Source organism: Falco cherrug, chromosome 7, assembly GCF_023634085.1.
Source record: "Falco cherrug isolate bFalChe1 chromosome 7, bFalChe1.pri, whole genome shotgun sequence".
NCBI lineage: Eukaryota > Metazoa > Chordata > Aves > Falconiformes > Falconidae > Falco > Falco cherrug.
The window spans coordinates 72,861,563-72,876,869 of record NC_073703.1 but is presented as its reverse complement, the minus strand read 5'-3'; the positions used below and the strand labels follow the sequence as shown (position 1 = coordinate 72,876,869).

Genomic DNA, 15,307 nt, shown 5'->3' with positions numbered 1-15,307 from the left:
ACTGTGTTCTGTCTCAGATCATGTGTGTGCTGCAGTTGTCTCCCTGCAGTGCAATTTTCCTTCAGCATCATCTGGATGCTTGTTCAGTGTAATGAATTGAAATATTACTGAAACAGCGTGTGAGGGGAATTGCAGAATGTATGGTAGTTGCACACACAGAATCACGCTGGAGAAATGGAGGAGGATACCAATATTCTGTTTGCTGCATCCCAGTTGTTAAACAACCACAAAATGTGAAATACAGCTTCAAGGTACACTAGTACAAATTAAGATTATATGACTGCCACAGTCTAACTGCTTATTTGACAAATACATTGAAATGCAGTGGCTGAGGGGGGGAAAGCTGATTTATACACAGATAGCACAAAAGCATAACAGCTCTCAAACACCAGCGCAGTTGCCAAAGAACAGAAGAAATACCTGTCCTGGGAATGTGCTAGTTAGTGCATGCACACACCTGATAAAGGACCTGATGAGCAAACTGTCAACAAAAAGCAGCCCTCCTCTTCAAGCTGTACAAGGAGGATGGTTTGTAATGCAGGAGACAGTTGTGTGTCGTTCCCAATAAGCAAGAGTCCTGTCCACCAAGGCATGGATGTTGGTCAACCATCACTGTGTACTTGGATGTGGACATATAGCAGAATTAGATACCTTGTGTTTCTTCCCTCTCAGCTAATGAGACATTCCATAAGTAAACCCTCTGTCCTTTTGGATGGGTTTTCAGATGTTATGAAGAAATACAAGCTGTTCAGATTAAAAAAAAAAAAAAAATAATGAAAAAGCCCCAGTGTTTTGAGGAGAGGGGAACCTACTCAAATGTACTAATGGCCAAGGAAGGCCCAGCAGAGAGACATGTAGCTTCTGTTTTGAGATTAATTCTTCCTCACAGGCGAGTTACTGGAGGAAGACTGGTGGTCTTTTCTAGAACTGGAGCTGGATGGAAAAGTTGGGGTTTGCTGTCTCGGTCACCGCCTCACAGCAGTGCCGTGGCAGCGGGCGCGGGCGGCGGGAGCCCGCAGGGTGGGCCCGGCTCGAGCCGCGCGAGGAGCCCCGCCCCGCCCGGCCGGGCCCCGCACGCGGCACGCACGGCCCGCCCCGGCGGGGGCAGCGGCTCAAGGGGAAACGCTCCGGGCGGAGCAGCTGCGGCGGGGGCGCGCCGGGAGCGTGCGCGGGGAGCACAGCCCGGCCGGGGGGCACCCGGGGCGGGGGGCGGGAGGCGCGCCCGGCGCCGCAGCAGAGCTGCCTACGGCGAGGAGGGCGGCCCCCCCTCCCCTCCCATCCCATCCCGGGGCAGGGGGTGCCCGGAGGAGCCGTGACCCGCGGTCGGCCCGCGCCGGAGTGGCTGCGGGCAGGGCCGGCGGCCCGGCGGGGCGAGGCTGCGGCCGAGGGGCTGCTGTGCCCGGGGGGGTCCCCGCCGGGGCAGGGGACCAGCGTGAGGAGGGTCCCCCCGCGGGGAAGGGGCGGCGGGGGCAGCCTGGCAGGGACTGACGGCAGCCGCGGCCCTGCGCCCTGCGGGGGGAGAGACCGTGGGAGCGAAGCGGAGCCCGGGAAGAAGGTACGAGTGGGGAAAGGTGTTCTGATACTTAGTTTTAATTTATCATCCTACTCTAATTTGACTGGTAATAAATTAAACTGATTTCCCAGAGCCGCGTCCGTTTTGCCTGTGGCGGTAAGTGCTGCGCGGTCTCCCTGGCCTGTCTTTGACCCGTGATGTTTCTGTTGCTTTCTCTGCCCGTCCCGGGGGGGTGGGCACCCGGCGGCCCCGCAGGCAGGGCCAGGGCGCCGCAGCCCTCGGCACCGGGTGGCTGGAGCTGTGCTTGGCTGAGGGCGGTTTGTTTGTGGGCTGAAATCATCTCCCATAGCCTTGGTGCTACCATAGCCCTTCATCCCCAGGCCAGGCTTCCCCAGGGGAATGGCTCGGTTCAGCTGCTGCAGAAGCTTACAAACCAGTCCAGGTTTAACTACTTTTAGATCAGTTTTCTCGGTTTGGGGATAGATAGTGAAGTCTGCTTGTGTGATTAAGGGTCTTTTTTTGCCAGGTGCAGTGTTGATGGGAGTGTTCTTCTGTGTCGTTTCACATCTCGTTAATTGGAAGTGTGTTGCGAGTCGGTTCCTGGTCCTAAAGTGGTTGATGAGTAAAGTGATTTTCATTCAGTGGGAAGTTGTAAAGCCAGATTTGACCCTATTGTGCATTGTCCTGGTGTGTGTGTGTGTAGAAGGGGGAGACGGGCTGTGGGTACTGTGGGTGTATAGTACCACCTCCGGCAGTTCTCAAGTGGTCGTTTCATGTCGGACGTCTGGGCGTGTTCCTAGCTGGACCTGTGCAAGGGCTGTTCACCTGCGTATCTGCTGCTGCACGGTTTTCTGCCAGAAAATGGAAAAGTTAGGTGTCTGTTTTATGTCATAACTTGATGACACTGCGTCGTGTTTAAAACATCTAGATGTTAGCATTTAAGATGAATCAATACGTGCCCGGGTTTGGGATCTGTTCTTTTTTGTCTTGGTTTACTCAGAAGTTTTGGGTTTGTGGAACGGTTCTGAAAGCAGAATATCCACCTGCCAAGTATACGAATGAAATTGGGGAAACATCTACCAGCAAGCAACTCAATGCCCTCTACCTCCAAGAAGAGGAAAATAAGCAAAATTGTCTTGAAATAGAAGGTCTTTTAAGATTATTTCGTCCACAGTACTTTTGTTTGTTGATTGGGGTGCTGTAGAGCTGTTTTTCTCCAGCCTAGGTGGAACTGCTGTTATCTTCTCCGAGGTATGCATTGTTTAGGCTGTCAGGTCATAGGTATCCATGTATAAGTGCTGTGCGTTATCACTCCGTTATCTTGAATTGCTAATAGGTCTTGGCACCTTGGTGTGTGCAGCCTCCTCCCCCCAACGCACAGCGCTGGTGTTTAGCTATCAAATAAACTCAGCAGATTCCCTCCCCTTCTCTCTTCATAATTTCCCTTTCATGCAATGAGGAAGGTGGGGCGTGGATAAGGTCTTGCTCCTCAGCAGGTGCCTCCTTAAAGTTTGCAGAGGTACTTGGTGAGTCACTGCCAGCTGTTGGCTCTAACAGTGAAGTGACATTTGTATCGGACTTGTATGCAGCTGGGAGCACAATGGGCTCATACTGGAGTGCTCATGAGGTAAGAATGAGAAAGTTCAGACCATAATTCATTAGGAGCTGGAGATGACCCCGAGACAGGTTTGTGGCTGGGATTCTGTTGTCTAGAAGAGGACTTCAGAGCTGTTAGTCCATATTCATTCATGTATGTATTTACTTATGTGAGGATGACTGACAGCTTTGCTGATGTTGGCTGCCCTGGGGAGGCACTTCTGGTAGCAGAGGGAAGGTCAGCCACAGTGGATGATGCTCATGGAGGCTGGGAAATGGTCTGAGGTGCCTCGCAGGAGCCTGCTGTGCTAGCAGCCACCTGGTAGTGGTGTACATGGGAAGGTCACTGACTAAAGACAGTGATTAATCCTGGACACAAAGATGGTTCTAGCTTGATATTTGTTCATGACTGATGCCCAAGAAAATCTTGATTTGCCTTTGTTCATAATGTCTGAGAATTTTTGTTTTATTGCTTTTTTTTTTATAGAACATAGCCATGAGGGAAGCCCTAAAACTGCCTGTTGGGCTCCAAGGAGTCAACATACTCTGTCCTCTTCTCAGCTCAGAAATTAACCTGCTTTTTCACTGTGAACAAGTTATTTAATCATTCTGTGTCAACTTCCCCACTGTAAAATGAAGATTATAGGGCTTCTCTTTATAACATGGATGTGTGTTAACATAAGTGTGCATTGATGCTTGGAGACCTCAAATGTGGGATCCCCATGGCTTAAGAAATAAAAAACGTTGAGTGTTTAACCAAACTGGCTGAAGAAACACTAAGGATCTACAGGTTAATCCTTCTGAAAGGAGGGGAGGGTAATGAACAGAGCCTGGCAATGGTCTTTGTGTGGGAAGTACATGTACAAAGCAAGGAACCAGACTGTCCTCTCTGCTCTTCCCTTTGCCTTTAACCACTGCAACACCCTCATGAGAAAAAGTAGAGGCTTCTTGGTGATGGGGAGGCAGGGAAAATATTCCATCCAGAACCTGAAACCAGACAGAAAACATTAAAACGTGCTCTTCTGTTTTGGAGGGAGACATAAATACAGACCAAGCTTGGCTTATTATAATTCAAGAGTGATAGGGGAGTTTGTATCCAGGTTCTCAGCTGGGTCAGTACCTAACTGTAAAAAGTGACATAATCCCCTCAAAAGAATTCAATGAAGTAATTTTGCTAGCAGAGAGTGGGAGAGGGATTAGGTAATTAATTACTTTGGTGAAGCAATAGCTGAAGTTTCTAAAGGTACTAAAATCTGTTGGAATTAATAATTTTTTGGGGTTGTGTGGTTGTGTCTAGTTATTTGTCTTTCCTTCTGTGCTTGCTGTTTCAGCTAACGATCGTTTTTACAAATACCCATCATCTGGTTTGCATGGGGATGTTTTGTTAACGACTCTGCCTAAGCCGTTTTCTTTCATGTAGGTTCTGCTGCATTGGTGCCAGAGGTGCCTCACTCCCTGAACAGTTTCATTTTCCTCTGGGGTCGTGATGATTTTGAACATAGCTAAGATAAGGAAATCCTTGGCACCGTGATTTTATATTTTACCGTGGATTGCTTCTGTTTCCCAGCAGTTCCTTGTATCCCCTCATTCTCTTCTTCCTGACCACAACAGCTGAGTGTCTCGCAACCTTTCATGTATTTGCTCTTCACTGTTTCTGGGAAAAATTCCTGATAAAGATATTAAATGGAAAGTTGGAATTTTGACTAAATGAAATTATCCAAAGAAAATATCTGCTTTCTGTGTGAAATTTCAACTGTTCAAGGTAATTAAACTTATTTTTTCTTTCTCTACAGGTGTTTAATGGAGGTGCTTCACATACACGCTTGTTCTTTGCTAGCTTATTTTTCCAGCTTAATTGTTGACAAAGATTTCTTTTAAATTAAAATGACCTGTGATGTAATGCAAGCATTAATTTTATTTTAAACCATTTTACTATGTTTTCCATTTTACTGTTATTTCTTCTGTCAGTAACTTACATGCACAGAGGAATTATATCCTCTTTTTCTGCCTCTTTCTTTAACTTGACATAGACATGGTTTCAACTTGCAAAGCAGTGCAAGTAGTTCATCTTCCAATTTTGCTGCATGGCTTTGGAGATTGCAACACACACTTATTGGAGGGCATGTTTTATGAAGCATAAACAACTTAATATTAATGCAGGTAATAACTTTGTCATTTTTCTGCAGAGCGAAGAATGTCCGTGCTGCTCACTCGCTGTGAAAATCATAAGAATGAGAAATCTGAGAAAGGCAGATCTGTGTGAGTATCACAGTCTTCCCTTGTTCAGTTCTGTTCCCAGTAGTTCAGTTCTGAAAGCAGAGAATGTAAGCAAGCACTGTAACTTGTCTGTCTGTATGAAGTGTTACTACTGTGGTTTCAAATACTGATTGCATATTTGAATTTGGACTATTCTTAGAGTACAGTTTTGTATAACAATAGCTTCCAGTTTGTAGAATGTTACTATTAGTGGAAACATCAAAAATCTACCGTGTTGTACTGTGAAGTGGCTTAACTGCTAACAAGCTTCAGAGCCAGTTTTGCTGAATAAATTCAACTGTTAATTCTCAGCTGCGTTTTTTTGATGCACTGAGATGCAGGTTGTACCTCTGCTTCTGCACAAAAATGCCAGCACTGATTCGAGTGGCTGCCAGAGCCTGTGGGGTAACATGGGAGCTTTGGTGTCATCTTCTGTACCTGTCAGGTTTTTTTGCAGACAGCAGAAAAACATACAGGCACCTCTGATTTTCTGTTTGCTTAAAAGAAAAAAAAGAAACCATAAGAAAGAGAAGCATTATATATCTTATCCCCAAACAACTTTTTTCTTTCAAATGTTTACGGAATTGTGTTCAAAATGCCAGACTTTCAAGGCAAAACCAGTACCATGGAGATGTTTCTGGGGACTTGGTAGAATGGGTGGAAGTGGAAGTGAAGGGAAAAAAAATCTCAGCAGTTACTTGGGCTGGAGAAAACGAGCTGAAGGTCAACTCAAATAGGTGCCTCAGAGAGAAAGAACAAGGCAGGAATGCAATGGAAAGGAAGTGAATGTGAACCTTTGCATGCTCAGCAAGTGTATGTGTCTTCATGGAGATCGCTGTTTAATTCTTGCTCTTCTGCTGTTGAGCCCAGCACAGGAATATTGCCTTTTCTTGAAAAGAGCACATCTTCAGAGAAGAATGAAAGGATGGTTCAGTTCTTCTTCTGTCATTGTAACTTCATTTGAACTGTTTTCTGGCATAAATGATACCAGCCCAAGGGAATGCCTAAATTGCCCTGACAAGCCGATAGCATCAAGATAACCACCTGCTTACAGAGTTGATAGCCAAGTAACTGCCTCTGGCCTTAAAGTCAGGGATGTTTATTTCTTTCTCGGCCTTTTATAATGATTGGAAAACACAGCCTTTGCATTCCTAAGGACCAAAGAACTTCCAGAAATCCATAGCTGTTTACCTTAGTTCTTTATCTTTTATTAGTTTTTACCCTGTATCTTCATTTTGAGCAGACATTTAACTTCCTGATTGCAGGTATGAAGTTACATATCACTGTAGATTTGCTTCTAAAGCCAGATATGGAGGAAGGTCTTTACAGGCAAGAGCTAGAAGAAGCAGTGCTAGGTGACAGGGTCTGTGAGGAGCATCATTGTCCATTCCCCATCCTAGCTGCCTTTCTTTATCGTGCCACAGAGCACCACATTTTATTTTCCCTCGAAAATCAGGAGCAAGTTACCTGTGGCACAGCAGAGAGCCAGGGAGATTTTATCTGCGCTGTACCTATATACTCTTTCAGAGAACTTAATTTTATTAGTGGAGCCATGCCATGTGTTGTGATACACATCACAAGAAATGAGACTGTGTTAAAAACCATTAAGTTGAATTAGAAAACCTTTGTGAGAGTGTAGTAGGAACCGTTATGTGGTAGCCCTTACATTCTTGACAAAAATGTTGTGCAGCAGGATTTTAACACCTAAATGAATGAGAGAAGTCCTCAAAGGAACGTTTTAAAAAACTGTTAGGGAGGAGAGAGGTACTGGCGTGTACAGTGAAGTTTTAGTCTATACCAAGGTCAGAGCGGTGTAGGTTGGAATGCATTTGGGGGCAGCAAGACAAGCGGGGACTTTGAAAGCAAATTGGGGAATCCTACACGATGCATTTCATTGCACAGGAATAGTCACTTGAATGTAGCAACAATGACTTAACTAGTTAGGCCTACATGTCTGTTTCTGTAGATATTTACTTTCCCAGCATTAGTCTTTGCTCAAAAATGATATTTTTATATATATAGATAGATTCTATTTTTTTTTGTGGGTATGTATTTGTCATGTAATTACTGTATTTATTTAAATATTTGTAAATAAGTGAAATATATTTGGCTCAAAATCTGTTTTAGGAAAAGATTATATTTCCCACTTGCATTTATTTGTTTTAATCACCATTTCTACACAGTTTCAATTTGTTAAGAGTGACATAGATGAGGACAGAGAGATGAAAGATGGCATGGAAATAATTCAGACTGCAAGAGCCATTGGTACTTTCTCAGAGTCAGAGTCTGATAGCCTGAGCTGTGTTCTTTGGAAAACTGCCTGTCAAAGATGGGTATGCTTTGCTTTGCTTCAGCTGTGGCACTGCACAGCAAAAATGTCCTCCTTGTGCAGAGGGGCTGCTGCCTACAACCTACAGTGTCCATGCCTCCTTAGATCTTGTACATGTCTATATAATATGGGATTATTTTTTTTTATTATTATGGTTTAGCTGTAGCAATCATCTATGATCATGATCTCCTGACTTTTTCCCTTTGTGTCAGACAAAAGATTGTATTTGTACATAGTGTGAGCATAATAACAAGAATTAGGCTACTAGTGTGTGTTGAAATCTGATAGGAATGAGGCTTACCCATGAATCAGAAGGATTTCCTCCTACATTATGTATGCAACTACAATCTGAGAGGTATGTATCATTCCCAAGAGACAGCTGTTGCAATTTCTGGGCACATTTGAGTTTGGCTAAAATTTTCATGTCAAAAGTTGTAAGAATAGTGATACCAGAAGCAGTCCAAAGTTTCATCTGGATTGACAGTATGCCCCCAGAATTGACCTATAGTAAATGCTTTTGGGCAGGACAAACACTGAAGCATGCTTTTCCCTGCCCACCTCTTTCAAGAGTTTTGTGGTTCCTGAGGTCTGTGGCTCAGAGATCTGGCTCCTGAGTCAAAAGTAGTGTTTGCATTTAATTGCCATACCCCAAAATGCTTGGCACTTGGAGGCCACTAAGGGATTTTGCTTTGGTATCTCTCAGCTCACTTTGCACTGGACAGGAACCTAAATGCTCTTTCTTAGTGTCACAGGACAGCACCAGGCCCGGTTTCAGGTCCTTATTCTTCGGGGAGGTCTATATACTTACATTGCGAAGTAAATTGTTATGGACATTTCTTTTTTCTCTTCTTTGCCTCTTGCATGGGCAGCAAAAATGCCTACTTGAGAAAAGCTGGTCCTTTTCAGACTGGCCTGAAAACACCTTTTCTGCATAGTAGCTAGGGCTAACTCTTACACAAAGACAACTGACCCTTGTATTTACTTCAAAACTGGCAGAAAGCATTTCATTAACAGCTGCATGACTGCCCTGTTTGTTACTTTAAAACTGCAAAAGCTTGGTGGCTCTTGCAAACATTCATGCATCCATTTCTGCAGAATCTGGATTCACTGCCAGGATGGTACCATTTCTCTGCAGCTGTATAGGATGGTATGTGGAGATGTTGGAGAGAAGTGTTTAATCGTGCATAGTCTGAGCATTGATCATCCGACAGGGTTTGCTTGAGGCACCAGCAAAACAGGGGGCCATTGGCAGCATCAGGAGCAGGGGTCACACACCGGGGGTGCCTGGGCTCTCCACTTCCCTGCTCCTCTGTTGCAGTGCACAGGGGCACAAAAGTGGCCGTGCTGGATCAGACCAAAGGTCTCTGCTGCCCCTTGTTGGAGAGTGGCCAAAGGCCAGCGCCTGGGGAGGAGTATGAGAGCAGAGTGAAAGCACACAGCGCACACTGCACAGTGTGCTCTTCAGCCGCGGGTCACTTCAGCATCAGTTAGCTTCCCAGGCCAAGTACAATTGTTCTATGAATGCAGCACAACTCCAGTCCCCTCCTGAGCCTACATAAACTCCGTGAATCGACAGCAGTCTTTGTCCGGCCTCTGGTTTCCATGTTACAGAAACTTTTCCTGCAATCACAATGCCTCATCCTTGTGGCAAAAATCAGTTTTGCCTTCACCACTGAAAGGCCTTGAATTTATTCTGCCATCCAGTGACTTCCCGTGATCCTCCCTTACCTTCTCTGCCAGCTGACGTAGTGTGGTGGAGATTGACTTCCAGAAGGCTTCCTGCATGTGGGAAGGGACTGGTTGTTGCAAAACTCTTGTTTTCCAAGGGCTGGTCCACCAGCCAAAACCACTGGAAGGGGGTATGGCTTTCAAGCCCCCCCCCCCCCCCCCATTTCTTCACAGAAGTCTTTGAAGGTCCCTTGAAGCTGCTTTCATGCAGGGCTCTGCATTTCCACGACTTAACCATGGGAGAGTTTCTTTCTGGAGAGGCTGCTGTGCTGGCTGAGCACGGTTGCATTTCACCCTGTGTGCCCATCAGCGGAACTAGACCCCGAGCAGGTCTTGGTTTCAGTGGGGCCGCCCAGACCTGCCTGCCTGTGTGTGGTCCTGTCGGAGCACACCAGGTACTCTGTTCCCAGAGGCTCCCAGCAGGCTGCCGGCTGCCTCACACAGCCAGAAAATCGGGCTTAGCATGTCCCTTTCTTGGTGGCAGGGCTCACTCATCTTCCAGGAGGGAACCGTTTGTTGGATGGTCTAAGAGTAAAATATAAAGTAACATCTTCTACATGGATGTGTTTCACAGAAATATTTCTTTCAGGAGACAAAAAAGTCTTTATAAATATTGGCTTGCCCTACTTCATATTTAGCAAAGGCCAAGGCTCCAGAAAGCTTTTCCTGGAATGGCCTACAGCTACTTTTTTTTTTTTCTTTAATGTGACAAGCTAATTTCAGCCAGCATTCTCATTAGATAAAGCCTTGCATTTGTCTTTATAGGATTAAATCTGAGCCTTGTTGCTGTGTAATTTCACAGCAAACTCCCAATATTACACCGCTTGTTGATTTTAAAAGTTGGAAAGGCAGTATTACCCACATTTTGCTTTATATCACCTAAATCCCACGTAACACCATCATAATAATGAAATTGCTTTCATGGCCCTGTTCTCCAAAGGAAACTGTTGGTGCGTGGAAATGACTGAAGACGTGCATGCATCGTGATCAGGAGATCATGATCATAGATGATTGCTACAGCTAAACCATAATAATAAAAAAAATAATCCCATATTATATAGACATGTACAAGATCTAAGGAGGCATGGACACTGTAGGTTGTAGGCAGCAGCCCCTCTGCACAAGGAGGACATTTTTGCTGTGCAGTGCCACAGCTGAAGCAAAGCAAAGCATACCCATCTTTGACAGGCAGTTTTCCAAAGACTGTGCGCACTTTGTGCCTCTCTCTGACTGCAGCACTGGTGCGAGGGGGCGGCAGCAGCCCCCGTGCAAGGGTGGCTGGCAGGCAGTATGGGCAGTACCAGCAGGCAGCCGCCTGGGCTGGCAGCTTTAGGGTGGAATTGGTTCTCTGTGAGAACGACTGTGGTCACTGACTTTTGCCATGGTTGAGAGAAATCCTAGGACATTTCAAAGGACAAACGTCCTTTTTCAAAAGGACGTTGCTGTCTTTTCAGGGTGTCTCAGTTCCTGATGCCACTGGCCGCTCAGACAGGCTGTCTTTGCGGTAATGGAGAGAAGCCCTAAAAGCCACCCGGGACAAATGCTTGGCAATAGGAATCAGCACAAGGACAGAGAAGTAGTTACATGGGTAGCTGCCCAGTTGCAACAAGGCCTGTAAACAAGGATTTCCTAACTGGCTAAGAAACTGAAACAAACAGGTATAAAAGCAACTGTTTATCACCAGAAGCTCCTCCCTGTGATGTCATATCCTGAAGCATGGCTTTTCTTACTGTAATTGTAAGCTGATTAGATCAAGATCTAATTGCATAACTACCAAGATACCTGTCAAAATGGAACCCTGGTCCTAAGTCACATTTATAATAACAAAGTCATAACCATAGTTGTTAATATGAGTAACAAATGAATGGGTAATCTCAGCTAATATTATGTGGATCAGCTTCACCGCTGCAGTTCTTAACAACTTCTGTTCCTTTCTATTCAGTCTTTTTGTTTTCACCTGTCCATGTCATCCAAGTCTGCTCCCACTCTTCCTCAGTTCATCGCTACCATCTAAACACATGCAAAAACCTAGTTTCCCCCAGGTTACCCATTTCGTGTTCTCTAGTCTAGGAGATTACTTCCAGGTTTTTCCCCTTCTCAAGTCTTTGACGGTCACGGTGGAGTGGAGTGTATAGAATGTAGTGTATATTTTATTGTATGCAATTTATTGTATTGTATACATGGTAAGAAGTGTGGAGATGAAAAGCAGGCTCTGTGCCTTGATAGCAGCACAAGCAGCCACTGAGAAGGACAATGCTATGTATAAGCAAGGAGCTCATTAATGTGCTGTTTGTTTAGGGTTCTTGGTCAGAGCACCTCCTTACTGCTGTGGAAATAATTGCATCTCTAGTCCTAGGTATGAATGGATTGTATGTAGGTACACATGCATCTTCTTGCAGCCTTTATGGCTTCTGTGTAATTCTGTGTGCAAGAATAAAAGCCAGTTCTGGCCGTTAAAGGTATTACGTGTGATGTTCTCACATGAATTCCACTGTTCTTGGTGTAGCTTTGGAGAAGATGAGTTTCCTCAAAACCTTAGTTCCTCATCTCTAAAGCAAAGACTTCAGCAGGGGCATTAGGAGGATGAGCCAATGACTGACTGAAGGACTGGTAAAGGGTAAAGAACCTTAGGTAAATGTTAAGTTCATCTCTGTCTCAAATGCAAAGGTGAGAGCAGCGACCATGCTCTAATACTGTACCAGCACAGGTGGTATTGCAGCTATTGTCCTCCATTGAATGGGGATGATCTTTAAACCCTTTTTGTGATAGTACTACGTGTTCTAGTAGACTTCATTATCCTCTTGTTTAGAGGAGGCTTCTGGTTAGCAAGTGGTTGAAACAGCTTTTTAAATGTTTTATAATTTTTTAAAATGTCAAAACCTGTTTTAAAACAGGTTTGAAAAGGGTGGAGGCAGTGGAAATGAACAAGGGAGAAGCCTGGGTGGAGAAGAGAAGCTGGAAATGAGTAGGTGATGATGGCAGCAATGTAGAACCACATGGTGCTTTGAGAGGACACAGGTCCATGCAGCAATTCATGACCCTTCACTCCTCCTCAGCCATTTGGCTTGCGGAGTTAAAAGGCAGTGGCAGACTCTGCTTAGGATGTGACTTTCTAATTTGCACTCAGAAAGTTCCAGTAGACCTGGATGGATGTTTCTGCAAGAGCTGATATGCATTTCATGATGTGCTGTGCTAATAAGTAACACAGCACGAGGCTAGCATGTAGTTTCTTTCAAACGTATGTAAGCAACTTCAGCAGCTGTCAACAGAAAATGATGCTGAAGTATGTGCTTTGATTTTGAAATAGGCTTTCTGTATTTACAAATTTCCTTGGGCTGATCTGTGTGACACCTCATCACTTAGGTAAGTAAGCTGAGCATTGCCTTTTCCTGAGCTTACAGACTCCCACATCTTCTTAAAAGTTATTGTACCTTGGCATTTTTGATCATCCTTGGTAAGGATCATATTTTACTCTATCCTGCTTACTGTTGCACAATGATATGTTGAGTTTAAGAGCAAAGTATACTTTGCTTGACACTGAACAGAAACCACAAGTTGAGTATCAGCAGATCTGTGTTTACAGCACTATTAGTTGTTATTTGGACATTCAAGGGCGTTCATAAATAATATGAAAATTGATAACAGACATTTACTTGTTGCAGGAATTGCTTCAGGATTTTTGAGGTATTCCTTTGATGGGGAGAAGGTACAACTTCTCATCTTCAGTATTTTATTGTGAAAAATACATTTAGATGCATTTTTGTTCATTGATTCCCAATAGATTTTCTTATACACTGTTAAAGAACCTGCAGAATCTGTTCTAGGTTTGTTCTGGTTGTTCCAGTTCCATCAAGACAGCAGTCTGCAGTTCATCTGGTTCCACATTAAGCAGTGTGGCTGATCCCTGTAATCAGTGATTCATGCTTGCCTGTACCCTCTGAGCAGAGAGCTGTTTTGTTTGATGTGTCTGTGATATCTTGGTGTTCTTTCACATGCGTCTAGATGAGTGCTGCTGAGCTGAGCTGTATGCAAAAAGCACAATGCGATAAAGCCCCGTAGTATGTCTTAGTCCCTGTAGGAGCAGCGCCAGGGGAAGCCTTGCCCAGAGATGACATTCACAGAGCTTGAGGACCTTTATCAGCAATGGTCTCCAGAGAGGAGCTTCAGGCAACCTTTTTGCTGAACTGAAAACGTTGATTAACTTGTAGATAAGGACCAAGAACACAGGTGTGATTTGGTATCATGTGGGAGGCCAATGTAACATAAGGAGGCTAGATCTAACATGGCTGTGATGGTCCACACTGCTGAAAAGACACATGAGAATGTCACTGTGAGACTGTGGCTTCTCTGTCAGGTGCTTTGTATGACTATATCCTCGGCAGAAGCCAGTAAAGTAGTGCTGCAGTAGTAGTAGACAGTGAAGGTTAAAAGTTAAGATTCACTCGCAGATGTTGGTGCTGGGGCTTGGATCATATTCTGCTCTTCAATTAGCAGTATGTCTGCCTGACAAAGGTATTCATCTTTACCTCTTTGTTTAGGAGCAGTCTTGACTACTCTTTTTTAAAGAGCTCCCTTTCAGTTCAAAAATGAAAACTAGACAAAAGGGGTCTTGGGTATAAATCTTCCTTGTAAGTCAGGTATACCTGTTCTTGATGCTTTCATTCGTTCTTACTCACAGGAAGGTTGCTTTAGACTGCTAGATCCTGGAGGACTCCAGCCAGAATATGAGCACAGTTAATTTCACTGCGAAAATAGGATTACCTGTAGTGATAAAAGACAGTCTGGAGGCTGTGTGTCTATCTGTGGCTTACTTTGGTGTGAAAGAAACTGATGGTGACATGCTTGTAGAAAAGACACATAAAATGTGAAGACTTGGCTGCTGAAAGCAAAGCGCATGTTGGCAACACATCCCAGGCACAGTATTTATGTCAGGGTGAACCATTGCTGCAATGTAAGCTTTTAATCTAGGCTGAATTAACTCCCTCCTAAGCAAATAAACCAAAATAATCAAACTGTAATCCTCATTGGTGTGTTATGCCCTGTAGGTCCAAAATTTATTTCACAAAATGGTGGATGATATTTACCGACTTTGGGCTGAATTCTCAGGCACATGAGGACCTATTTGTGTTGTGGTGTAAACACTCTTGCTTCCAGTGAGTTGTCCTGGTGTGTTATGGAATTTTTCTTAGCAAGTTAATTCACCAGCATCGACATCTTTACCTTCATATTGGCTGCTGCTAACCATCCTGTGAGGGAATGGGGTGACTTAGTGCACCCTAATTTTGTTAATTACAATCATGTGCCTTATTATTTCTATGCTGTTTCCTTAAGCATAACTCTTCCATCCTCACCATAAAAAAAAAAAAAAAAAGAGACATCAACAGCAAATAAATTTTTATTTGTGTACAGAATCTACAGTAAATCCATGCTATCTTCTTCCTGTGAGACTTCAGGATATTTTTGACCTCACTCATCATATTTGCAAATATTTTCTGGTTTTCAGGTACATCAAATCCAGTGAAAGGAGAACACCTCATGCCAGACGGCTGGCTTCGGCCTCACCATCATATTGAGCTACAGCTTTTTGGTAGCTTCCCGTTCAGTACCAAATTTTACTTGGAGTAAAAAAAAAAAAGATATTTAGAAGGAGTGCCCCCACCATAAAGTGTATTTATTCCATAGCGAAGTTTTGGTTTCAAAACTCTTGAGTCTTAATTGAAAAATTCAGATTGGAATTACTGCTGCAGTGCAGTGTTGGTGCTGCAGCTTAGTGTCAGTTCCTGCACAAGATTACACCTCCCATGAGGTATTGCTCCTGCTTCTTCAGAAAAATCCTGGAGGAGGATACAAGAAAAAGTGCCGTAACTACATTAACTACATGTTTT

The 15,307-nt window shown here is 44.2% G+C and overlaps 1 protein-coding gene across 1 annotated transcript in view; it reads left to right on the top strand.

Moving 5' to 3' along the window:
- The first annotated feature begins 937 nt into the window (after window positions 1-937).
- The window catches only part of LOC102057470 (cytosolic phospholipase A2 epsilon-like), a 36,555-nt gene continuing 22,185 nt past the window's right edge, over window positions 938-15,307 (top strand). Inside the window, exons 1-2 of the mRNA XM_027804690.2 lie at window positions 938-1,555; window positions 5,296-5,368. Coding sequence (XP_027660491.2) covers window positions 938-1,555; window positions 5,296-5,368 — 691 coding nt within the window. The remainder of the gene's footprint in view (window positions 1,556-5,295; window positions 5,369-15,307) is intronic.